The sequence below is a fragment of the Panthera onca genome, chromosome B2 (assembly GCF_046562875.1).
Source record: "Panthera onca isolate mPanOnc1 chromosome B2, mPanOnc1 haplotype 2, whole genome shotgun sequence".
In the NCBI taxonomy this organism is placed as follows: Eukaryota; Metazoa; Chordata; class Mammalia; order Carnivora; family Felidae; genus Panthera; species Panthera onca.
In genome coordinates this window covers 99,027,507-99,054,989 of record NC_138343.1, presented here as the reverse complement: position 1 = coordinate 99,054,989, position 27,483 = coordinate 99,027,507, and the positions used below count along the sequence as shown (strand labels likewise).

At 44.7% G+C, this 27,483-nt stretch overlaps 1 protein-coding gene across 3 annotated transcripts; it reads left to right on the top strand.

The window, feature by feature from the left end:
- The first annotated feature begins 548 nt into the window (after nt 1–548).
- DDO (D-aspartate oxidase) lies at nt 549–27,483 on the top strand. 3 transcript variants are annotated; one of them, XM_060616387.2, is made up of 5 exons: nt 549–728; nt 6,610–6,785; nt 10,142–10,250; nt 14,646–14,822; nt 26,444–27,483. In XM_060616387.2, the coding sequence occupies exons 1-5, from the start codon at nt 697–699 to the stop codon at nt 27,012–27,014; spliced, it is 1,065 nt and encodes a 354-aa protein (XP_060472370.1). In that variant the 5' UTR covers nt 549–696; the 3' UTR covers nt 27,015–27,483. The 3 variants fall into 3 exon arrangements, with proteins under 3 accessions (XP_060472370.1, XP_060472369.2, XP_060472371.1); XM_060616386.2 differs by lacking the exon at nt 549–728 and adding an exon at nt 4,663–4,771; XM_060616388.2 differs by lacking the exon at nt 549–728 and adding an exon at nt 5,008–5,032.

Sequence of the window (27,483 nt, the reverse complement as noted above, 5' to 3'; positions counted from 1 at the left end):
GTTTTTCAACTGTTACTTAGGTTTTTCCCTCTTAGTTAACCTTTGGTGTTTTCTCGACTTTCTTTCTATGGTCTATATTAGTTTGCTAAGGCTGCCATAGCAGAATACAGACTGGGGGGCTTCCACAACAGAAATTTGTTTCTCACAGTTCTGGAGACTGGAAGTTCGGGATCAAGATGCCTGCAATGTAGCTTTCATTTTAAGGCCTCTTCTCTTGGCTTGTGGGCAAGCCAGGGTCTCCCCATGTGCTCACATGACCTCTTCTTTGTGCCTGTGCACAGAGAGAGCGAGTGAGCGAGAGAGACAGAGAGAAGGAGAGCAAGCAAGCTCTCTGGTGTCTCAAAAGGGCACTAATCCCTTCAGGAGAGCCCCCACTGTTTTTACCTCCTCGAACCTCACCAACATTTGGTCTCTAACACCCATGTATGTGTTTCTGTATTTATAAGTGTCCAGAAGTGTTCTGTCCAAAACAGAAACCCTCTGAGCTATTTCAGGCATAGAATTTAATACAGGGAATAAGTTACCAAAGTGTGGGAAGGACTGATGGAACAAAATGGAAGAAGTTACCCAGGGACCAGGAAGCCACTGCCCTCACTGGGCTAGGAGTCCCCATGCCTATACTCTCTGCTTCCACTGCTCATCCAGAAATCACATTTCTGTTGCTGACAAGAAACAAAGGAGCCCACACTCCCACTGATGCAACTGAAACTGCCTGGCATGGTTTCAACGTGAGTTGAATTTTTAGATTCATTTAGAAAATTTCCGTTGTTTCTGGTATTGACTCTTCTATCCATTATCATGGGTAATGTCTTCATTTAGCTGGGCTATTTTAATGTCTTTCAACAAAGTATAATTTTCTCCACAAATCATGCACATAGCTTGTTATACTTAGTCCCGGGGATATACATTTATTACTGGAAGTGCTGAGTTTCTAATATATTTTCTATTGCTTCTTGCTGGCATTAAGGAAGGTGGTTGGTTTTTGTGTGTTGTTATAGCCAACAACCTTGATAAAAAGTGGTTTTAAATCAGTAGGAGATGAAAACTTTATTGGGAGAAAAATTGAGCTTTTCATCATGACAATTAAAAATATTAGTCATACAGGAAGCCAAACATGCTTTGTTCCTCCAGCATTTCTTAACATGCACAGTCTTCTGATTTTATCCTTGCAAAATAGTGATATAGATCTTTAACAGTTGGACCCTTGTCATAGCACATCAGATGTGTCTCTCCCTGTAAGTATTTCAAGGAGTACTTTACCATGGCGCCGGAAAGCTCAGAGAACAACCCGTACACAAGTAGGTGAACTTCAGGCAGATGACCTCGTTATCAGTTCTGTTTAACTGAGGTCTATGCATCAACCTGATGATGAAACACTATATCTGCATCAATCACCCTGCACAGCTCTGATGCTGTACAACATTATTTCTCCCTGCTCCGTGTACCATTCCAACACTCGGTCAAGGAGAGTGTGGCAGGTGACCTGTCCAGTCTTGGTCTTGGCCAGTGGGCATGTGGGGCCCATTCTGTCAATACTACAGCATGCTGTCACTGTCCTGAATTGGTTGTGCCCTCCAACATACGTTGTTTCTCTCTTGAGGACCCTGCTATTCACATTGTTCTGGTGATTAGTCTTGGCCCGTGATAGCTGCAGGGAAGACCTCCCGTGAGGCAAGCCAACAAAGCATGAACTTCGGGTTCGAGTCCCACCCTTGCCCAGGCTCTTGTGAGAGGCCTTAATAATGGGCTCGTTGGTCATAAGTTTTTGTAAACTCTTGTAAATTTTGCAAAAGGAAGATATAGTCACTGCAATCAGTTAAGAACGCTGGCTCTTACCACTCTATTTCCCTTCTGTTACATTTCGCCTCTGTCACATGACATCAAAGTGACCACAGGCACTTTTTCTGTTATGATTCTGTATAGTTTTCTTAAAGGGGGCTTTGAAAACTGTATAAACTTCAGACCCCACAAAATCTGTCCCTCTTCCCAACCGTTGTGTTGTTAGGGAAGTCCATATTGAACTTGAAAATATACTCTGAATGTATACCCTGAATGTATACCCTGAATGAGGGGCTTGATCAGTTCTGTTCTCTTCTCTCACACCTGTCAAATATTTACTGACAACATGCTGAACACAAAGGGTTCATTCTATAATATGACACATCCAAGGGCGTACTTAATAAATTCTTGCAGATGGTGAAGAGGAATCTTTTCTTATTTAAGATCGTTTAAACTGACCAGGAAAGCCAAAGCCCATTGGTAACTTTCCCCAACAGAGATGAATTATCTGAATTTGCCAGAAGTCCGTAACAGCTGCTCACTTTACCTCTAAAGTCCACATTGCACCAGTATTTACTGACAACTGCTAGTTCCCTAAGTAAATTCATTTTTCTCATTTATTCCCTGTCTCTCCCTAGGCTCACCTACTTGGGTTCTTTAATGTCTTTCTAATGTCCATCAGGAGATTTTCATGGATGTTCCAATAAGTAAGTCTTGAAAGTCAGATTATTTTACAAAGAAGAAAGGGTTCCATTACAGAGTTTGCCCTACTTCTGTATCTCAAGTCAGGGCTAGCCCGTGTATCAGAGAGTTACGTCACCCTGAACTCACTCCTCCCCCATTTCCCTGCCCCAACCCGTGGCCTATATGACTGAATCCCTGGCCCCCACAAGCCTCGCTTCCTTAACAGCCTTCAAAAAGATTCAAGTTCTGTTGGTTTGAAGCTCTCCATTTACTGGCAGACTAACATACCAGCAAGGCCAGCACATCATAAGCCATTGACACCCATGGAAGCAGAGCAGGAGGGGCTGGGTGGCCAGGGAGGCCTCCAACACGCTGCATAAGGGTGGCTCTGTGGACCTCCAGAGCCCACAGTAAAATGTCTCTGAAAAATTGTTGAGGAGGAATGTGATGCTGAGCTCACCTGCATTCTCAGGGGGATCACTTCAACTTTTTGGCCCTCAGCCACTTGCCTGTAAAATAACACAAGACCCCCCTAGATGGTCCCCACTGCCCCTTTTCAACTCCCACCCTCAGTGACGCCTAAATCAGTTTTCCAAATGACCCTTTTTTGAGTCACATTGCTACAAGTCTGTAAAGCAAAACTACCTAAGCTAAAAGACCTGTTGACGCACGTAGCTTGCGTTCTTGGTTTCATTTCTGAATGTTTCCTCTTCTTGCTTTCATAGGAAAGTAGAGTCCTGACCCAGGTGGGAAGAAGGAGCCCTCTCAGGTGTCTTCCATGGTTCCCATTACTTTTCAAACGCTGTCCTTCATCCTGGCCAGATTCCACACTCTGCTCTCACCCAAATCTCCCCATGGAGCCACACCTTGTTTCTTCAGCATTCTTGAAGCTTCCTGCCTCTGTGGCTTTGCTCACACTCTCCTCCCTCCCAATATGTCTCTCCCTCCTCCTCCTTGTCCATCCACATCCCATTGATTCTTTGGAACCTTCCTCATTTCCCATCCTCTCTCCTGGGCTGGCTACGTGGGTCCACCGTGCTGCCTTCTCTCTGAACCCCCACAGCACCTACACTTGGTGCTACATATTAGAGCACTGTCTATTTTGCCTTCTTTCCTTTCTTGAGGGAGAAAACATCATTCCAGAAATCCTTAAATCTCTGATAGTCCCGGCAGCATGCTTTGGACAGGGCAGGTGCTCCATAAATGTTGGATGATTTTATAGTAGGTGCTCAATAAAATATATATACCACCTCACAGACAGTTTTGCATATTTCAACTCAGCAGATGCTCACCACAACTTGTAAGAGAAATTAGTTCACCCCCTATTTTCAAAAGGGGAAACTGAAAACTCAGAAGTTAAGTGACTTACTCAAGGTAAAACAGACAGGTCTCTTGATGCCATAGTGTGTGCTTTGGTTAAGACCTTGAGCCTTGGAGTCTGACACTCAGACTGGGCGTTGCTGCTTAGGAGACCTTGGACTCTTCCTTATTCTCTTGGAGACTCAATTTACCTATCTAAAGAATGGGGATAATAATAGTACCTCACCACTTCAGAGGGTGGTTGTGTTATATGGTGTCATACATGCATGTAGCACATGGTTAATGCTAACTCCATATTAGTTACAATATTATTTATTATTTTGATTCATCAGACTGCTTCCCCATCGACAACTTGTTGACCACACGGTGGACAATCAGCAAATATTTGAATATGCGGGTTAAAGAATCATTTGGTTTTTATCCTCAATTGTCTCCTGAATAATTTTCCCAACTGCAATCAGGTCATCTTCTTAGTGATCAACAACATTATTCTGCCCTCACCCAACCCCCATTCCTGCCCCCGCCTGCTGACCCAGAAGAGCCAAATGAGGAAACCAGTGTTGCTTCTGGCCAGAACTTGTTGGAAATTGGAGGAATTCAACTGTTATTTACTGTGCCTGTAAATCAGCTGGAGAAATCCCAGACTGTTGGAAAGACAGAGGGTTTGTAAACTAGGAAGAGAAGAGCTGCTGAGGGTGTACCGGCTCCCAGGGGCTCGGCAGAGCCACAGCTCCACACGGCTCCACGCTCCACGAAGCTTACAAAACGAAGTTAATCCCTCCTTTTTCCAGGGAAATAAGTTCCAGAGACACGGGGGTATGGGCCAATGGAAAGTGAGTTTACAGAGAATGTCCTTAATAAATTCCCCAATGGGAAGCAGTTTTACTTTCCCTCTGTCTCTCAAGGCACTAGACCAACCACTCACTGGGAAAACAAGTGTTGGTGCCAGAGCCTTCTGTGGGTTCCAAGACTGCTTTTCCAGACTCAGGTACTTGAATCCTTGTGCTTGCAGCTCAGGGGTCATTCTGTGCGTACTCTGGGAGTTTGGGACTGTCTTAATGGGATCAGGTGACAGTGATTCATAGGTCATTGGGCTAGGATGTACCCACCTTGCTGGCTCACTTTTCTCCTCCCTGGGAGCTGGTTATTCTCAGCCACAGATTACTTTCCCCTCTCAATTTATTACAGCTATTTTGAGAAAGTTGGTAGGCAGGGGAGCCTGTGAAGTAGGAAAGCCAGCAAGGGACAGGTGAGTGCCTCCTACCTCCAGGGGACATGTGTGGGACTATGCTCTTCCAGCTTGCCCCCCTCCACTGGTCTCCTCCTTGCCTTCTCAGTTAGCCAGCCCACTGGGGAGCAAGCAAATTAATGGCCAAATAAATGCATAGATTGCTTGAGAAATAAAAATAACACACATTAAACTTCATTGGAATGACTTTAAATTATCCTAGAGCCAGAGACCTTCAGAGCTGGAAGCTGAGCCCGGCCATGTTTGCCCTGCTCACAGCAGAAATGCCCCACCCGCTCCGGGGGAAGGGTGAATTTTATGGGCAGGTGGCCATGATCTGAACCACAGGCTATTGGTTGCCCTGTGCCAAGATGCCCCGTCTATTGCTGATTGGATGGGAAAAGACAACTGTGCCAAGAGCGCGTTTACAGGCTGGCTTAGCCCAATGAGCTGATCTGGTGCTAGAACTTTGGTAAGGATGATAATGACCAACTGGAATAACTGCATTCTTTTTTCTCTCTGGAGACTTGAGACCTACAGAGAGCCTTGGAGAGTGGGAACAGAAATGGAAAGACAAGCAGGAAAGCAACAGGGGTCGGGAAAGCTGACAGCAGAGCAAGGCTCGGTGGGCTCCCACTGCTCAGCGGTGAGGAGGAGAGAGGGTGTTGGGCCCTCACCAACCCCCTAGTTCCCACGCTGGGTGCCAGTCTCAGGCTTCTGGATATCTGCCTCCTGCATTTCCATACCAACCCTCAGAAGGAGCCACCTTTGTGAGACAACCTGAGTGGGTCCTTCTTATTTCCAACCCAAACGAGTTAATAAAGAATTCACATGGCCTGCTTTACAGATGAGGGAATTGAGGCTAGGAGCCCCTGGGTTGCCCCCCAGTTTACAGAATCAGCACCTGAGTCTGCGAAGGAATCCAGTTTCCTTATTTGGGAAGTCTGCTTTCAGAGGGTGCGGTTTCAGGCACAGGAGTGGAGGGGAGGGGCATGGGGTGGGGGCATGGAGTGGGGAAAACAGTGACAGAGTCAAGGAAGGGGAGAGAAGGGTTGGTTTCCAGTTAGAGTGGGGGGCAGGAGAGGGGACGTGGGGTTCAGTCATTCACACTTTTTGTCTTGTTGTTATAACTAAAATCCAGTTTGTAAACGGTAAGAGCTGAGTTCTGAATTTGCCCATGGGTCAGGTTTCTCAGCGGCTGTTCCTCAGGAAGCTTCTGGGAGTGGAGACGGCATCTCTTCTGTTCTTGTCTGCCTTCCTAGACTGTGCCCAAAGGAAAAGTGGTTTAGGAAGGGGCTGGAATGAGTAGCAATTTCCCCCTAAACCAAACCTATTTACCTGTCGTGTGCTTTAAAGGCAACTCCAGGCTGGTTTGGGGCTAATGTCTAACACTCCATCGAGACCTTGTTGCCCATACCCCAACATTTAGCAGAAACAGAGCTTATGGGGAGTTCTCTTGGTCCCATGAGAAATGCTGACAGGAAAGGTGTTATTTTGAGAGGCTGCGGACCTAGGAAGAGAATCCTCAGGGCCGGACTTTGTACCGGATGCAATGACCCTTAAACAAGGTTTATAGCTCACACTTTTTCTCCTCACAGGTCCATGGACCCGGTACGGATTGCGGTTGTGGGGGCAGGCGTGGTGGGGCTCTCTACTGCCATGTGCGTTTCCAAACTGGTGCCCCAATGCTCCATTACTGTCATTTCGGACAGGTTCAGTCCTGATACCACAAGTGACGTGGCAGCTGGAATGCTTATACCTCATGTTTACCCAAGTAAGAGGGATTTTAGCTCCTCTGTCAGATATGATTCCTCAGTCAGAATTCTGTTGACAGAGACAGTTGGATATGCATGTAACTTAATGTTCACTTTTTAGAAAAAAAAATCTTTTTAAATGTTTATTTATTTTTGAGAGAGACAGAGCACTAACGGGGGAGGGGCAGAGAGAGCCAGAGACACAGGATCCAAAGCAGGCTCCAAGCTGTCAGCACAGAGCCCGACGTAGGGCTCGAACTCACAAACTGTGAGATCAGGACCTGAGCCAGACGCTTAACTGACTGAGCCACCCAGGTGTCCCCTTAGTGTTCACTTTTAACATCGTACTGGTTCATCTGTTAGGAAATGCTCAATTATGCTGTAAGGCAAACACAACCTCCAAATCCTAGCAGCCTAAAAAGCAAAGGTTCGATTCTTGCTGGGACCGCATGTCAACTGAGCATCGGCAAGGGCTCTGCTCATCATACGTGATGGGGCAGCCACTGTCTTGGATGTCATCAGTACCTGTGCCTGAGAGGAAAGCAGCTCTGGGGAGGTCTCACCTCAGCTGGCTCTGGCCAGGATGCAACTTTCATTACTTCTGATGGCCGGTCATTGGCCAGCACGAGTCACATGCTCCCACCCCTCAGAAGGTGGCCAAGAAGTGCAATCCTATAAGGCTCCCAGAAGGCAGACAGTCAGAAGGATTTGGTGAACCGCTCTCATGACTACCACAACTGGTAACTCTAAGTCTTTCCATTGATACCAGTAATGACCACAAGGTCAGAAATTACTTGTAACGGGACTAAAATTATCCACACTTCTCAGCTGGTAGACAAACAATCAGTCAGTATGTATTTGGGCCTAAAGATGCATTGATTGTTTTTTTAAATGTTTATTTAATTTTGGGACGGGGAGAGAGAGAGAGAGCACAAGCGGGAGGGGCAGAGACGGGGACAGAGGATCTGCAGCGGGCTCTGTGAGCTGGATGCGAGGCTTGAACTCACGAAGCACGAGATCATGACGTGAGGCAAAGTGGGATGCTCAACCTACTGAGCCACCCACGTGCCCCTGCATTGAGTTTTTAAAACATGGTCACACATCCTTTCCAGCTGTATTCTTCTCGTGAAATGGAATAGAATAGAATAGAATAGAGGAGGGAAACAGCATTAAATAAAAACCCAAATCACTTTGCAGCCAATGAGGTTTATACTCACTGTCTCCACTTCCTCATTCCCATGCTTTTATTCCCCTTTAATTTTAGCTTTTGTTTTCTTTTCATCAAAGTTACACATGCACAGGATTAAGCACAGGAACGTGGCGTGTTTGCAGAATGCTAGTTCACACTTCCTGGGCACCTTTCTTGTGACCAGAGTTCTTATGTCCATTGTCCAGGAACCCCTTTGCTTGCATCAGGCCTGGGTGAGTGGTCAGAAGGCTGCATGATAGTCATGGAATCATCTTCAAAGAAGGAGGCTCGTCTAAGAGTTCCTCCAGGCCATTGAGGCCCGAGCTCACCCTTTGGCTAGGTGGTTGGGGCCCCTGGATCAGAGAGTGTTACTCTCTGGTGCTTCCAGATAAGGACTTTAGTCTTCTCTTTGGGCTTGTTTCAGACCAGCCTCAGTGATAACAGTGATATCTTCTGTGCTCATAAATATCAGTACCGTATGGGGACCATACCTATCCGATAGGGTTGCTGCGACGATTAAATATATTTATACACGTAAAGCATTTAGCACAGTGCCTGGGACATAGTAAGTGCTGTATCAGCAATTGCTATTTTTACCACTACTCCAGCTACAGCTTTCTTTTACCAGCACTTGAACATAGAGTAGATCACCAGGCTTGCTGGCTCTATCCACTGCTGAATTGGAACTGTCCATTCTTTTGGGATGACTCCTACAGTATGTGAGCCGCAGCCAATATTTTGTTTCTAAAGTCTGAAATGGCAACAAGGGGATGCGTTTCAATACAGCCCCATACACTGGCTTAGATTGTTGGGGTATAATCCAATGTGAGGTCTAATTTAGCTCATTTTGCAGCTTATTATTTCTTCCTTATTTCTAAACCAGTGGCCCAGTCTTCAATTTTGGAATACAGTGTTGAGTTCACATGGGCACGTGTTTAAAGATGACAGCACAGATCCACTATTAAAGAAATATTTATTGGCACTTTAACAAGTGAATTGTTACAAAACCCTGCTATTGAAATGCCCTCATTGACTTGGGGACTTGGTCTGGGGGAGCAGGATGTCTCCAGGGGCCTTTTCATCTCTACTGTGAACTCTAGGGACATCTCTCCAAGCAGAGCTTACCCAGTGTCCTCTCTGCCTCAGTTCCTTCACCTCCTCTCTGGCTCCCCCCATAGCAGCCCCTTGGGATTTTCATTCCCCAGTCCCTCGCTTGACCCTGGATTCTCCCTCACGACCCTTCCATAGGGATTGGATGGCCAAATTCTTCACCCCATTTGGATTTGTCTGCCTGTCCAGATTATGCTTGTTTTCTGTGCCTACACTGGACACTATTATTTTGGGGCTTGAACCATGACCCTTCTTTCAACCCTGACCCTTATTTCCTCTCCGGTAAGTCTGCACCCTTCCAGAAGCTGGATGTGGGTCCAGCCTCTTGTGCTCTGGCAGGGATGCCTGGGTGACAGGAGCACTGATCCACAGGACTCTGCCAGAAAGGTGTGCCTCGTGTGGTCCCTGCATGTTCTAGTGACCCGGGGAGTGCTACTCTATGCTATTGCATGATTCCACAGAGTGGAAGGGGATGGACACAATGGCAGCCTTGGATGGGACTGCAGGGAGTCCTTCCTGAGGAGCTCGGCTCCACAATGCAGACCTTGTCTCCTTGTATCAGAGGGTGAGCAATCTGGGCTTTCTCTTGATGTTCAGTTATTCTCTGTTCTGGTTGACCTGGGCCCCACAGATCTTCCCTTATCACCCACCATGTTTTCAGGACCCATGAGAGAAGTTCTGGGTTCTTTCTCCTATCATCTCAACTGTGTGGCCAGCTGGATACCTCGGCCATGAATTCACTTCTGCTCAGATTGGTTATGAACCTGTCAAGGTCTGGAAAATATCTAATGCCAAAGACTACCTTCCAGATGGCTCATATGTCAGATTTTGTCCTGATCGGCCATTTTGCCTTCTGATGATTAATCTTTACCTGAACAGAAGTCAACAGCATGTGTCAGCATTCAAAACTCAGGTTGCTGATAGATTCTCCACTATAATGTGGTACCTTATCTAAATGTTCCTCTCTGCCTCTTTATTTTCTCCCGGCTTCTAGGAAGGAGATTGTCTGAAGCATAGTTATCATCATCACTTCCTTTCTGTTCTGCTTTGTTCCCCTCCCCCCCACCCTGATTACAGACACACCCATTCCCACGCTGAAGCAGTGGTTTCGAGAGACCTTTGATCACCTGTTTGCAATCGCCAATTCTGCAGAAGCTGAAGATGCTGGTGTTCATCTGGTATCTGGGTAAGAGAGGATATCTGAAGTTATTTTAGAATTCAGAATGATCTTAACAGACTTTAAAATTCAACATAAAATTGGGGCGCCTGGGTGGCTCAGTCGGTTAAGCAGCCGACTTTGGCTCAGGTCGTGATCTCATGGTCCATGAGTTCGAGCCCCGCGTCAGGCTCTGTGCTGACCGCTCAGAGCCTGGAGCCTGTTTCAGATTCTGTGTCTCCCTCTCTCTCTGATCCTCCCCCGTTCATGCTCTGTCTCAAAAATAAATAAACGTTTAAAAAAAATTCAACATAAAATATTGTTGGGTACTGCTGTGAGCAGAGTGCTGAATTCAATGCAGGAGGATTTTGAAAAACATTTTCAGCTTTACTCCAAAGAACTCAAGAAAGACAAGTTATTAGTATAGTAATTGTATATTACATATCAGTATATATAGCATTCGACTTTTAAACAACGATTACAGTGTCTCATCACCAATACTAGTGTGAGTTTCCTCAAAGATTTTGCAGTGATTTGCAAATACGGCTCAAAAAACATGCAGCAGGCAAACACTGAGCATGGGGATGATGTGGCTGATGGAAAGCCAACAGGTGTGATATTGAAGAATGAGACATCCCCAAAAAGTAAATGTTGTAGGTCACTAAAGTGACCTTTGAGGTGCCATTTAGGAACTATATTTCTGAAATGGTTAAGGCACTTCTATTTGATTCTTAATATGTGATTTCAGGGGACATGCATAATTAAATGAAAGAGTTAAAAAATCCTATTTGAGGGGCACCTGGGTGGCTCAGTCGGTTAAGCGTCCGACTTCGGCTCAGGTCATGATCTCACGGTCTGTGAGTTTGAGCCCCGCGTCAGGCTCTGTGCTGACAGCTCAGAGCCTGGAGCCTGTTTCAGATTCTGTGTCTCCCTCTCTCTCTGCCCCTCCCCTGTTCACGCTCTGTCTCTCTCTGTCTCAAAAATAAATAAACGTTAAAAAAAAATTAAAAAAAAATCCTATTTGACATTTCTGGCACAAACCAGCACTTAGAATATGACAATATCTTTCTTTATCTTCTTTTAAAAAATATTTATTTTTGAGAGAGAAAGAGCATAAATGGGGGAGTGGCAGAGAGAGAGAGGGAGAGAGAGAACCTCAAGCAGGTTCTGTGCTGTCAGTGCAGAGCCCAATGCAGGGCTTGATCTCACGAACCATGAAATCATGACCTGAGCCAAAATCAAGAGTTGGACGCTTAACAACCCAGGTGCCCCTCTTTCTTTATCTTCTTAAAAAAAGATTACTAACCCTTCTATCACTTTTAGTTTATGACATAACACGTATGTCATCTGTGTTACCCCACGTGCTAACACAGTAATGCCCTATACCTTTCTGAAGAGCAGAGGGATGTTTGCTTTTTACTAAGTTCTCACAATCACTGCATCCTTTGTACTGTATAAAAAAACCTGTCCTCTCTCCTCCTTTGTGATCAGGCTGTCTGCTTACATTTCTGGTAGGAAACACACCTGCAGCAGGCAGGTTTCTATCCTTTTCCTCTTCTTGCCCTCCCTCACCGTCATTAATGGTGTTGACATCACTAATTTCCCCCAGTCTATACCCAAAGTAGCAACTTTTACTTCTCCATCTTCTGAGGATGAATTGATACTATAACTGTCCCCAGATCCAGCCGATGAGTCACAGAGAAAAATTGTCCTTATTGATTTATGGCCACACTTCATTTTTGCTCAAAACCAATTAACTCACAAACGTTGTCTCTAAGTAATTTTTGAAAACAGATGTGTCTAAAATTCAAATGTCCTTTCAAGACTAAGATTTTGCCACCATTAAGGATATTAAAAAGAATATACTTTAAGCTAGCCTAAAAGAGAGTTATTTATTGCACTCACATGAATGATTTTTCTCCCATTTGCTTCCAAAAAGACAATTTGAATCAGTCAAATGAAGACAAGGGCCTGCACCTCTTTGGCATAAGTGTATAGCCTTATTCATCTGTTCGTCTATACATTTCTTCAAAACAATTTATTCAGCATTCACCTGTATCAGGTACTCTCTTAGATATTGGTGATATAGTGACGAGCAATTTAGCACATACTGTTTGGCATATGGTAAATGCTTAATAAATGTATGTTGAGTGAATTTTTAAGAAAAGAAGACACGGACCTGTTCTCATACAGCTTATGGTCTGTAAGGAATGTCCTAAACGTAACTAGCTGCAAAAGACACGAGTTACCAAGGGAAGCGTACAGGGTACTATGGAAGAATATACTTGGAGAATAAACTTGTTCGGAGGAGTTATGAGAAGCAACCTGGAGCAAAGTGACATTTCAGCAGAGACCATCCGGATGAGTGTAGGTTAACGTGGTGACATTATAGAGGTGAAGGGGACAGAGACAGGGCCGGGGACACAGGAGGCAAACCATTCCAGGTAGAGAGAGCAGCATAGGCATAGACGTGAGTCAAGGGCGACCGTGGTGTGTTGGAGATACTGGAGGTCATCCAGATTGATGGGAAGCCATTGAGGGATTTTACACATTGAAGTAACTGATCATGTTTACATGTCAAAAATATGCCTACAGTGGGGAGAACAGGTATGTGGAGAAAGAGATGGTGGTGCAATAGATTAGGTGTTGGCAGTGGGGACAGAGAGGAGACGGACTTGAGAGAAGCCTGAGAGGAAAGCTGATAGGGCTTGAGACTTGGTGGTTGATGGCATGTGGGCTTGTGGGGAGAGAGAAAGTCACTGTAGGTCTGGGTCTGGTTCGGGAGCTCAGGAGAGAGAGAGGAGGGCTGGAGGTGGGGCCCCCTGTTTGGTCTATAGGTGATGGTGAAGATATGGAAGGGGAAATCTAGCCCAGGGAGAGTGCACGGAATGAGACAGTGAGAAGGCTCTCATGGAGCCCCACAGCAAACATTTATACTTTCGCCGGGGACTGCTTTGAATAAATTACTTAGAGGTATATGAATTCTGGTGTGTTAATGACCACATCATTAACAACCACATACAGCATTCAGGTGATTTTCCTTGCTCTTTTAGAGCAGCCATGATTTATAACACTTACTCCTATTGATGAAAACAACCCAATACTTACAAATCCAAACATATGCCCAGCAGCTATCGGCAGCACTATTCGGGCTTGTTAACAACCAATATCATTCCAGCCTCACCCATTCCAGCATTGCTGGTGGCCTAACAGTAATGGGGTTCCTCCTGACAACCCAGTTTTTCTTACCAACAGTGTGAGGTGATGACCCACATCTTAACCGAAAATTCACACTTAACTCATAATTCACAACTTAACTCGTAATTCACACTCCTGCCTCCTGTACACCCACCACTGCTCACTGTAATTTAGATGTTTTGTTCAGAATTGAGGCCAACCTTTAAACTTTTGATGGATGCTTACAATTTATGTGAAATGTTATACGAAACACAAAAAACCTTCATCAAAAATGCATAGTCATAAGTAAATAAAATCTGAGCAACAGATTTTTAGGGAAAAAAAGAATTAAATTAAATTTTTAAAACACAACTTTTTAAGTGTCTTATTCTCCCCAATCGTGACTATTTTATTTATTTTTTATATTTTTTTAATGTTTATTTATTTTTGGCAGAGAGAGAGACAGAGCATGAGCGGGGAAGGGGCAGAGAGTGAGGGAGACACAGAATCCAAAGCAGGCTCCAGGCTCTGAGCTGTCAGTACAGAGCCCGATGCGGGGCTCGAACTCACAGACTTCGAGATCGTGACCTGAGCCAAAGTCGGACACTCAACTGACTGAGCTACCCAGGTGCCCCACCAATCGTGAATATTTTAAAGTGTTCACTTATTTATTTTTGAGAGAGAGAGGGAGTGCATGAGTGTGGGAAGGGCAGAGAGAGAATCCCAAGCAGGCTCTGTGCTGTCAGTGTAGAGCCCGATGTGGGGCTCAAACTCACAACCAGTGAGATCATGACCTGAGCTGAAAGCAAGAGTCGGATGCTGAGGCACCCAGACCCCCCCTTGAATATTTTAAATTTAGCTGCTGAATTATCTGAACCCAAGAGAATGGAAGAAGAGATCTTTTTCTTTTCTTTTTTTTAACGTTTATTTATTTTTGAGACAGAGAGAGACAGAGCATGAATGGGGGAGGGTCAGAGAGAGAAGGAGACACAGAATCCGAAACAGGCTCCAGGCTCTGAGCAGTCAGCACAGAGCCTGATGCGGGGCTCGAACTCACGGACCACGAGATCATGACCTGAGCCGAAGTTGGACGCTTAACCGACTGAGCCACCCAGGCGCCCCGATCTTTTTCTTTTTATGGGTATAGGAAGTGTGTTTTAAAAATGCTTTAGAGAACGTCTTGCAGGGTTCACCGGAAATGTGTTATTTCACAAAATTTCAGGAAATTTTCCCACTTATGTATTTGAGTTGGCAGATATTTCAGAGCATTCCTGCTGAAGAAGTGCCATTCTGGGCTGATGTGGTTCTGGGGTTTCGAAAGATGACCAAGGCTGAACTGAAGAAATTCCCCCAGCATGTGTTTGGTCACGCCTTCACGACTCTGAAATGTGAAAGCCCTGCCTACCTCCCATGGTTGGAGAAGAGGTCAGTTGAAATGGCTCTTTGCTGCTCCTTTATCCTTCATAGCATAGCCATAAATAATTGCATAGCTACTCACAAAATATAGATGGAAAATTCCCTGTGGTTCCTCAGAGCTCTTTTGCATTGTGTCTTGTTGCTCACAACGGCTAGGGTTTTGTCAAACAATCTGAAGACAGTGCTGTGTCCGAAGGAGTAAGTCATACCACGCTGGTAGTAACACACCCATCTTCTTCTTCTAGTGCTTGATGCGTGATTCTTCTTTGTCATGCATGATTTGGTTCCCTGCCCACCAGTAAAACCCACTTTATTGAAACAGTGTCTTAGTTTCCTCATTTGTAAACTGGAGAAGTTTGGGGAGTATGCTTCCAGCTATAAAATTATATGATTTGCTCCAGTTCTTTGGATGGAGAATCTTAAGCTTATTATAAATTGTTTTTTGAATTTTTTTTCTCAATGGTGATTAAGAAAATGGCTTCGTTATTTTCTTTGTTATAAATAAGATCTCTAAACCTGAGAGGTCTTAGCTTACCTAAATCAGGTAATTGCTTCCTCACCAAGTCCAGTCCAAAATACCTTGAACTTGTATTTTGGCTTGGTTTTCAGGACTTTCTGATTCCAGTTAGTTAGGAAATGCATCAAGAGCATCTTTATTTGAGATGTATCAATAAATCTCTCTTTAGTTTAGTCTGGAAATTGTAAGCATATTGAGGGTTGTAAAACATTGGCCCTTTCAATCCCCAAATGTATGTATTTGGTAGGTAAATAGGGGCAACGTGAACTATTGTGTAAACATTGGAAGAGTGACTTGAGGCAAGCAGTGGCCATGATAATTGGTCCCAGATGTGGGCTGTAAGGTAATTGATTCAGACAATTCATTAATCCCACAATTCTGTGTTGAACACCTACGTCTGAACTTGGCACTGTGTTAGAAGCTGGTCAAAAAAGAAGGATAAAAATATGATCACTTTTCTTAAGGAATTCACAGTCTAATGGCGGTCATGGGGTGTATGTATGCGTATGTGTGTGTATGCATGTGTTTGTTTATATACGTTAATTAACAATCACAGTAACACACATGATATGGGGTTGTACCGATTTTGAGGGTGGATTGGGATCACAGAGGAGGCAGGCTGCATCTATTAGGCACATGTCAGGAGCACCATGATACATTTTTGTAGCCTTATGAGTGCTCTTCTCATTTTTATCTATTAGCAATTTATATGGGACATTCTCCTTTTGTAAGTTTCAGTTTTCATAAAACCCACACTCTTATGCTTTGTTCACTGGGCCCTAAAGCACAGTTGCATGCCAACCTCGAACCTAGACATCAGCCGATACTCGAGCATTTTGAGCTATCACGGGATGAAGTTGCCCATCAGTCAACATTCAAGTTTCAGCAGCAACACGGTCTTTCCCTCAGTGGCAATACCGTGTAGTTTTCACTTTTGTCCTTATAGTATAAAAACGACTGGAAATAGGAAATTGGAAGTGTTAATGCTAGTGATTTAAGATGGAGGTATCATATACTTTATCTTAATTAAATTCAGATAAGGGGAATTATTAGGCTGCCATAAGGGGCAGCGCTTTACTCTCATTATGGTACATAATTCTGTTTGATTACAATAAAAAATGGAAGAACATGTACAAAATGTTGGGTATAAAAAGGTGTCATTACAGAGTTTTATAATTTGAGGCTAAACTTTCATTATTACTCCCAAGTCTATTGTTTGGCTCCCTCATCTTGGACTTTTTTCTCCATGTTCAGGAAGGTCTATAGAAAACCTGGATGGATCCCTGTGGTCTTTGGAAGATCAGACAGAATCAGGGAAGGGAGGATCCTGCAGAGTGTTCCGCACCACAGAGACTATCAAGGGCTTCCCCTTGGCTTCCCTGTGTGGAAATGGCTGGGGATCAGGCATGATGATGGACATAGAGACAAGGAAAGTGGATGAATGAGCTCTTATAATGCTTTATGCAGATGCCTAACATTTTCTTTATCATTTTCTCTCTCTCTGTCTCATATATATGTATATACATATATATGTGTGTGTGTGTGTGTGTGTGTGTGTGTGTGTGTGTGTGTGTATTCCCCCCCCCAGAACAATTTAAGAGTAAATTGCAGACATGATGCCCCATGATTTCTAAATATTACCATGTGTATTTTCTAGGAACAAGGATGCTCTTTTACATAAATAGAGAGGTATGATAAAAATCTAGATATTTATACTGATACTGTAGTCTATGGATCTTATTCATATGTTGCCCAAAAAGGACCCAATTAGGTCCTTTATATAGATATATTTGGTCCATGATCCAATTTGTAGTCACACATTACATTGGTTGTCATGTCTCCAGTCTGTAGTCTGTCTTTGTCTCTTATGACCTTTACAGCTTTGAAGAGCACAGACCAATTTCTCTGGAGAATGTCTCTCAGTTGGGGTTTGTCTGACGTTTCCTCATGATCAAATTGAGGTTACACATTTTGGTGGAACCCCATAGAAAGAACGTTGAATCCTTAGTGCATCGTAGTAGGAGACACGTGGTGTTGGTTTGTCCCCTTCCAGTGATGTTAACTTTGATCACCCAGCCTGCCAGTTATCTCTAATGTGAAGTTACAACTTTTTTCCTTTGTAATTACTAAATGCTTTGTCAAGATACACCTTGAGGCTGTGTAAATATTCTGCTCCTACTAGTTTTAGCATACATTCATGATTCTTGCCTCAATCATTACTATAATGTTTGCCAAGTGATAATTTCTTTAAAAATTTTTTCTTGGGGCGCCTGGGTGGCTCGGTCGGTTAAGCGTCTGACTTCAGCTCAGGTCATGATCTCACAGACCGTGAGTTCGAGCCCCGTGTCGGGCTCTGGGCTGATGGCTCAGAGCCTGGAGCCTGCTTCTGATTCTGTGTCTCCCTCTCTGTCTGCCCCTCCCCCGTTCATGCTCTGTCTCTCTCTGTCTCAAAAATAAACGTATAAAAAAAAAATTTAAAAAAAAATTTTTTTTTCTTAACATAATTTTTTTTGAGAGAGAGAGAGAGAGAGAGTGAGCAGGGGAGGGGCAGAGGGATGGGTTCTCGGCTCATGGGCTGGAAGTGAAGGAGGAGGACTCTGGCTGGGTGCTCCCCGTGGCCCCACATACTCATTTCTCATGCACAGCCGGAGAAGGGCCAGAGTGGGGTCCTCTAAGTGGCCCAGTGGAAGGAATGTACAGCTCAGGTTAGCCAGGATCATGTTTAAGTCCTAGAAATAGTCTTGAGCTTACAGTAATCGTATGCATATGTTTGCGTGTACATGTGTGTGTGCATGTAGTTTCTCCTGTTTTTTCAAAGAAGCATTGGCTATAAAGTCTAGACAGAAAAGTGAAACAGAAATTCTTCCTGGAAGAGAGCATACATTGCTTTCATGAGTAGTAGAGAAGGTTCTTGGAAGATGGGGAGTTATGATGGGGCAGAGAGGGAGCCTGAGGGCCCAGGGCACCTGAGTAGGTGGTATTGCTGTGGGAGGGGGCAGAGGCAGGGAAGCCAGCATCACCCCCAGTGTACATGTTCCTTCTCTGAGGGGTCTTCGTAAGTCTTGCAGTTTGCCTGGGGCTGCCCTGAGCAGTGGGAAGCTTCCCCCTGGGTGGGGGAGGGGCATCCCCAGGAAGACTGTGAGGGCCAATCCCCAGCATGGCCACCATCCCAGCCGCCCTCCCACTCTGGCTGAGAATAAATGTGTTAGCTCTGCAGACCACCCTCAACCACTTTCACAGGAAAACAAATATTATCTGAACGATTTGTTCTGCCTGCTTCTAAAGTTATCACCTGGAAAACAGGACCCTGTTTCCATAATAACGTTATTTTCAGGCCTAATCTCTAACTGTGGGATGAAGACCTGGGAAAAATCCTGCTACCTTCTCATTAGTCGGAAGCCTGGTGTCAGCGTTTTACTCTACTTAAAATAACCCCGAGTCAGTGGTACTTTGTGCCAGTGGGAGCCACCTCCTGACAGCAATGCCATTGGCCTGATGACCAGTCAGCTGGGGTTCGTGTCTTGGAGCACGTTGCTTCCTGTCTGTTTTTAGGTGACAGTCAGGGAGAAGAGGCCTGAGGGGCTGCTCCTGTCCTGGGGAGGTCTTTTTCAGTCCATTTCTTGGATATACACATCCACCATGATAGTGGGCTGGGACGTGATTGCCTCAGACAGACAGTGTATACATGCCTTTGTCCCACCAACCCTCCCGTCCCAGCTTCTGTGCCCCTGAACCTTCCTCTTCCTCCTGGCCCCCAAAGCAGGGCCTGCGCAGATAGCACACAGGGTCTCCTCTCTGTGGAAATTAGCTGTCTTCTCTTCTCTCAGGGCCTGGCATCTGGCCAGAGGGCCAACATGGGGGCAGAAGAGAGCCACATGTCCCTTGTTCTCCTGAGTGAGGCTTTGTGGGGCAGGGACTCCTCTACACCTAAAGCAAGGCTTTCAGGCAAGGATTTCAAGCCAGGTGGGAGGCAGGGCGGCATTGTGGTGAGGGGGTGGGACCCCCAGGGTTCATTCTGTGGGCTGTCACCTGCTCTTCTCCATCAGGGTGAAGCCAGCTGGGGAGCCACACAATCCCTGCTTGTTCCTCACCCCCGGGGTCTGTTGTATTGCCTCCTACGCCCCTTCTGCACAATGTGAGTGTTCAGCCTACAGTGTTCTGACTCAAAAACAGGCATTTCACTCAGTAAGCCAAACAAAAATGTCTCCAACCTAAGCTCGATCCTTCTGAAATCATATAAATTTCCAGGAAAGGGAAAAAAAATGTTTTTAACCACAAATCAAATCTTCAGCTTTTTTTCAAAGAACAGAAGGGATCATCTCACTCTCAAAAAAAGAAACAATGCCCAATAATATCCAGAACAAACAAAAGAATAAAAACCCCTCAGATGTTTAATCAGCCATGCAGATCATGTTTTATATCCTCAGCCAGTGGAGTCATATTCTGCTGCTTTTTACTTGCCCCTTCCAGGAAATGAATCATAGAGGCAATAATTCAACTGAGACTGCTCTTCGCCAGACATTCTACCTAAATAAATCATCCCAGCAAGACCAGGCTCATCCTGTCTTTGACAACATCCAGAAAGCTGGGTGCCTCATTTCAGTGCCAGGGGCCCTGTAACTCGGGTGCATTTCTTTCTCAGGAGGCCATGCTTTATCCTTTGGTCTTGATAAGGCCCACACTGACCACAGCACTCACCACACTGAGCTTCTCTCTCTGTATTTCCTTCCCACTGGTCTAATAAGGCCTCGCTGTTACTTTCCCTGTCTCCCATCTCCTTAGCTTTGTTCTCCCACTTGGCCTGATTCACAGCAGTGCCTCTGAAAGAAACTCATGTGGCTCTCCCTGCAGTTGGACAGAAATATGGATTGTACATCAGGAACATGACAGATAACCCTGTCTTATAAATGCCCAACTTGCAAAGGTGCCTTGCTGTGCACAGCAGCCCCCTCGTCCCCAGGACTAACACACACCTTGCTGCTGGAGCACAGCCATCCTTCGCCAAGCCTCTAGTTGTTTCTGCCCCCCCTCCTGCCATCTGCCAGCTCTAACCAGAGGAGCCGGGGGCAAATGATGGTCCTGGACACAGGTCGAATGTGAGCACCCCATTTTCTGCCCAGGTATGCAAGGATAAAGTGGGAGGGTACCAGTCAGGAAGGTGCAAAATGCTGGTATTTATTTTTTCCGATGATGGCAATAAGGTTAGCCAGAAATAGATGGAGGCTGTGCGCTAGCCTTAGGAGCCTCCACTGGGCCTTCAGTAGCTGCCCCAAGGTGGCTACACAGGTGAACTTGTTCCCCAAAACCTCACCTGCTGGTCTGACTCAGGGTACACAGCTGCTCCCCTCCAGGACCACCCTCCCCACAGAAACACTGAGCCTCATCCACACCCCCTTCCCCAAAGGGACCAGAGGCTGCTCTACCCCTGAACGGAACTTAGAGCCATCAATACAAGTTTGTGGAGTGGTCAAAGTGAGGATAGCTATTCCGAGAAGTGGGGAATAGAATGCACTTGGTTTTATTGGAATAGGCATTGCAAGGAAATGAGTGAGGAATGTGGTCATCAGGGGAGATCATGTTGTTAGGTCAAAATCAGACTGTATATAAAAATACAAGAAATGCCATGTATTCTTCACTCAGATTCCCCAAATCTTATACTTAACATATCTGCTTTATCCTTTTTCCTCTAAATATATACTTTTTCCCTGAACCATTTGAGAGTAAGCTGCAGATGTGATGCCCCTTTACCCCAAATACTGAATATGTATTTCTTAAACTCATGGTCAGTCTCTTATATCACTAAAGTCAACTCATCAGAATGAGGGCATTATCTTAACACAGGTATATTTCTTTTCTTTTCTTCTCATTTCTTCTCTTTTCTTCTCATTTCTTCTCTTTTCCCTTTATTTGTTTCAGGAATAGAATTTAGTGATTCATCACTTATATATAACACCTATCACTCATCACAAGTACCCTTCTTAATACCCATTACCCATTTAGCCCATCCCCCTACTGAGCAACCCTCAGTTTGTTCTCTATAGTTAAGAGTCTCTTATGGTTTGCCTCCCTCTCTGTTTTTATCTTATTTTATTTTTCCTTCAACATGGTACATTTCTGAAATCTACAGACCTTATTTGGATTTTGCCAATTGTCCCAATAATATACATTGCAGTAAAAGAAAATCCAAGATCATATGTTGCAAATATATATATTATGGATATAAATATTCATGAGAAGCAAGTGACTAGGTTCAGCCCACATTCAAAGAGAGGGGCATTAGGCTTCAGACTTGAAGGGTTCAAAGAATTTGTGGATATATTTTGAAAACATCACCATTGACCTTCTGAGTACAAATTGTTTACATTCCTATCACATGCAAAATATGCATATATATGTAAGCATATATATGTACATTTAAAATCTAACTCTTGTAAGCTATTTTAGGTATAGCTACATCAAGTATCACTATGAAGAAGAGTAGACTTTTTCTATGAATCTGTGTGCATAGTTCTATTTGCCAAATGAGATTTTCTTTTCTTTTTTAAAAAATATAATTTATCGTCAAGTTAGCTAACATACAGTGTATACGGTGTGCTCTTGGTTTTGGGAGTAGATTCCCATGATTATCGCTTACATACAACACACGGTGCTCATCCCAACAAGTGCCCTCCTCAATGCCCATCACTCATTTTTCCCTCCCCTCACCGCCCACCCCATCAACCCTCAATTTGTTGTCTGTATTTAAGAGTCTCTTATGGGCTTGCCAAGAGGGCTTGCCTCCCTCTCTGTTTGAAACTATTTTTCCCTTCTCTTTCCCCCAATGTCTTCTGTTAAGTTTTTCAAGTTCCACGTATGAGTGAAAACATGATATCTGTCTTTCTCTGACTGACTTATTTCACTTAGCATAATACTCTCCAGTTCCATCTATGTTGCTGCAGATGGCAGGATTTTATTCTTTCTTATTGCCAAGTAGTATTCCATTGTATATATAAACCCCATCTTCTTTATTCATTCATCAGTTGATGGCCATCTGGGCTCTTTCCATGATTTGGCTATTGTTGAAAGTGCTGCTATAAACATTGGGGCCAAATGAGATTTTAAATTAGGTTTCCTTTTTATCTTATTTTCGAATAGATTGAACATAGTTAATTTTCTGATCATTGTCATTAAGGTGTCATGATTCAGTCTTGAAGCAAGGATTACTTTTATTATTATTATTATTATGATTATTATTATTATTATTTATTTTTATATTTGAGAGAGAACGTGTGAGCAGGGGAGAGGGGCAGAGGGAGAGACAGAGAGAGAGAGAGAGAGAGAGAGAATTCTAAGCAGGTTCTATGCTCAGCGAGGAGCCTGACATGGGGCTCCATCCCATGCCCCTGGGATCATGACCTGAGCTGAAGTCAAGAGTCAGATGCTCAACTGACTGAACCACCCAGGTGCCCCAAGGATTAATTTTTTTTAATTGACTGCATCTAATAATTCATACATAATACATAACCAAGTGATTCTCAAAGCCAGCCCCCCACCATGTTCTTGGCCACCATCCTCTCCCAGCCTCCCTGCATCTCTCCACATCTTTAGCAATGTCTTCCTAGCTCTTCACTCTTTCTCTCCACTCCAAGGCATCCTCACATCAGTGATGCAAAAACTCAATGCTCTTTTCCTCATTCTAATGAACTTTGAACTATAGCAGCCATGGGGAGAATTGTCTTCTTTCCAGCTCTGACCCTGGGGTTCCACTGCATGGCAGTCCTGCTCAGGCTCAACCCTCACCAGTTCTCCTCAAAATCAGCGCCCCCAGGCTCTGGTCCTCAGGCTCAGGCTCTTGTGCCTTGGTGAGGATGTTCCAGCCAGTCTGAGGAACCAGCTGGGGAACAGACACTGAGTCATCCCCTCTTCCCTCCTCTCTCCTTGGTGGGGACCAATTTTCCAAAAGCAGTCTGGTTTGCAGAGAAGTAGCCTGGCTTTCATGCAGAAATTGTGGACCCTCTCACCCCAAAGTCATCTTGGACCCTTAGAAGAGGGTTTTTACTTTGTATTTGTGTAATCCACAGACCTATTTGGATAACATTCCCAGAATAAAGGTACAAGCTATTAAAATGTTACCAAAGGAGTGTTAAAATGTCTACCTTTGGCAAGCGCTTAGAAATTTTAAATGACAAAAAGAGTGTTTTCCCCAGTTTCTACTCATTAGGATTTCCCCCCAAATTTAGGGTGTGTCAGCGGGTGAATTCCAGGTATGCATGGGTTCCAGGGCAGTATCTTGGCTCTGCTGCACCCCTCGTTCTGTCCCTGTTGGGCTGCACCCCACATCCTGCCCTGCCCTCCCACTCCCTGCAGCCCTGCTGCCCAATCCTGCTGTCAAACCAGCCCCATCCCTCATTCTAGAGCCCTTGTGTACCCCATTTCCCCCAGTGGGTCTCCACACTGAACCCCCGCTTCCCTATTTCGTGCTGCCCAGGATTTCTCTCTTATATGGCTTAGGCTGCGGCAGGCAATGGGAGGTGGGGTGTAGGAATGCCTCTAGTCCCAAGAGAAGGGAGAGGGTGAGAGGACTCCCCTTTGCTCCTGGGATGTGGAGTGTGTGTGTGTGTGTGTGTGTGAAGAAGCACTTAGTGGAACCCCCATCCCTCTCAGGGCCACACCTACTCAAATTCCCTCTTGCTGACACACCCAGAGAGTTAAGGAAGGGCTCCAAAGACAACCATCCCCCAGGTTTGTTGGACAAGCTGACTTTTAGGCTTGGTGAAAATGGGCACTCTTGGGTTTTAGCGTGATGACCAGAAGACATTGGTCTGGGGCTATTTAGTGAGCACAACTTCTTGAGTCCCCCATCCCCCATTTCCTCATGGGAGGTTGGGACAAGGCATTCTCCCAATCTAGAATGAGGTCTTGTTCAGTTTCAGGAAGCCCTACGGGGAACGTCATCAAGTTGATATCCCCGACCATGTCATCCAAAACCTCCAGAATAACTACCTCATATGGTTGTAGAAGTGCTTGGTTTAACATCCAGCTTCCATGTAAGGTTTCCTCCTACACCCCGGTGCCCCCTGATACATTGCCCATGGGGTACACAATAATGACTGGGCATCGCCACATGGTTGTATTGCAGCAGTACAAGGATGCCAGGTTCTGGCACATTCCATAAGTTCCCTCCTGGGGTGCAGACCTGTGAGGTATGCAGCACAGCAAGCCTTCCAGGGCCTTCCCACAGCCCGGCTGCTATGATCATTTCAGAAGTAGAAAGTGGACTTTCATCAGTAGCGACCAGCAGGGGCCCCTTGAAAAGGAAAAGAAAGATATCTGCATGTGTTGAATTCTTTTTTTTTTTTAAGTTTTATTTATTGAGAGAGAGAGAGAATGAGCAGGGGAGGGGCAGAGAGAGGGAAAGAGAGAGATTCTCAAGCAGGCTCCACACTGCCAACATGGAGCCCAATGTCGGGCTTGAATTCACAAATCATGAGATCATGATCTGAGCCAAAATCAAGAGTTGAATGCTCAACCGACCGAGCCACCCTGGCACCCCTGAATGTGTTGAATTCTTACAGAATTTTTATAAAAACCCGTGGTCTCAGCATTCTTATCCCTAGGTGATAGTTGAAGAAACAAGTTCAGTTCAGTCATGCCCCAAGGCTGGTAAAATTCCTTTATTTCTGTGAATTAGGAGAATAATTCTGAGTTCTAACTAGAAGAGTTGGAACACAGAACATCATGTTCAACTTTCAACACGGGGAATCTCCAATCTGTTAAAAGCAAAGCCAAGATAGTGTTCAAATAATAACCAATGTAAAACATTTTTTCGAGGTCCAAATGTCATTCTTACAAGCTGTTAAGCCATTGGATGCCAGTGATAGATGGGTGTGGAAAATAGGCATACCCCTATGTGAGCTACTGGCTCTTGCATTTTAGAGGAACATAGCAACTACAGCCTTCCCCCCATTAGAAAAGATTACTGAGGAACCACAGTGCGTTATGGGCTGCAGCAGGCATTTTCCAAATGCTATCTCATTTCATTTTCACAAGGACCCTATGAAGTCAGTATTGTCTCCAAATTACAGATGGAAGATTAAAAGTCCACAGAAGTTAAAGAACTTGACCAAGGTCTTATGATTGGTAAAGGATAGAGCCCTCCTAAACTCTTTTTAAGGGACTTTTCTTGGGGTGGCTCAGCTGCTTGAACACCAACTTCAGCTCAGGTCATGATCTCATAGTTCGTGGGTTCAAGCCCCGTATCGGGCTCTGTGCTGACAGCTCTTAGTCTGGAGCCTGCTTCAGATTGAGTGTCTCCCTTTCTCTCTGCCCCTCCCCTGCTTGTGCTCCCTGTCTCTCTCTCTCTCTCTCTCCCTCAAAAATAAACATAAAAAAAAGACTTTTCTTCATATTCACTGTTTTAAAGAATGTAAACACACGGCAATATGTTAGTGTCACCACAAAATTCATAGGTGAATATATTAAAACTAATGCCATTGAACTATATACCTAAAAATGGTCAATGGAGTGAGTTTTATGTTATGTGTATTTTACCACAATTAAAAAAAAAAGATTTACAGGGCCTAGATAAGCCATTTATTTTTATTATCAATATACTTGGTCCAAAATAACATTATTAACCATAACTGTCAATCCATGAGCTGCAAATACTTTGTGTTCCTCTCATGCTATCATCCCAGTTGTAGACATAAAAAAGTGACTGCTGTCCCAAACAGCTAGTTAGGGAGACCAGAGTTACAAAGGAACATGCAAGAGTTAACAATATGACACAAAATGTCTAAGGCTACAGATTTAGGCACTAAATATGACACAAAAAAAGATATGCTCAGGGATTTAAACAACTGATTAAATTAGCATTTATTTAGCATCTAGTATGACATAGGAACTTTATAAAACATAAAAAGGACAAGACATTTCTTTTGTTTTGAATTTCTGAAACAGGTTTTTATTTAGGTTGGAGTTTAGGAATCCCCAGTTTGGGATGTGAGGTAGTTGATGGCTGGAATTTGGCCTGTTTGGGCCCTGGATGTGCTCATGATCTTGTGCATCATTTCCTGTGAGGGGCAGCACAGGAAGCTGCTAAGGCTTCCCTGATGGTCCCTCTCTTTCTTCCAAGGTTAAAAGGCAGTGGGGTCCTGATACTCACCCGACGAATAGGAGACCTGTGGGAGCTTCATCCATCCTTCGACGTCGTGGTCAACTGCTCAGGCCTTGGAAGCAGACAGCTTGCACAAGACTCGGAGATGTTCCCCGTGCGGGGCCAAGTGCTCAACGTTCGGGCTCCCTGGGTGAAGCATTTTATCCGAGATGGGAGTGGGCTGACATATATTTATCCCGGCACATCCAATGTAATCCTGGGTGGAACTAGGCAACAAGGAGACTGGAATCTGTCCCCAGATGCAGAAATTAGCAGAGGTATTTTTTCCCGGTGTTGTGCTCTTGAGCCCTCCCTCCAGGGAGCCTGCGACATAAGGGAGAAGGTAGGCTTAAGGCCCTTCAGGCCTGCAGGTGTGCGGCTGCAGACAGAGTTCCTCGCCCAGGACGGCCGGAGGCTGCCCGTGGTCCACCACTACGGCCACGGGAGCGGGGGCATCTCCGTGCACTGGGGCACTGCTCTGGAGGCAGCCAGGCTGGTGAGTGAGTGTGTCCAAGCCCCCAGGACCCCCACTCCCAAGTCAAACCTGTAGGTGACATGACATGACGGCAAATGGCCCCAGACACTATGGATCGAAACACAATTTAAGCACCAGAATGGATTCCAATAACTTTTCCACTGCATGAAAAGTTAATGAGGTCTATCTTTGTTTTCAAAATTAGAAATGATGCAATATGAATCAGTAGCCTGAGACTGGTACTCATCTGTAGAACTAGACTCAAGTCTAGTGCTAATGACATAGAGCATAAAGTTCTATTTTTGTTAAAAAGACTTGTTACAGAATAAGATTTCTCTCAGACCTGGCGTTCAAAGATCTGTGCTAATTTTCATGGATGCTGGAAGCTGTAGGGATGTTGAAATTTTGGGGGCTAATAAATCCCCAGGAAGAGACAATGTACGGAAAACACCTAACTCACTGTTGCAAAGCTGCCCATGATGTTTGTAGGTTGCGCTCAAGTGAGCATTATAATCCCTCTAAATAAAACACACAGTGATCGTGT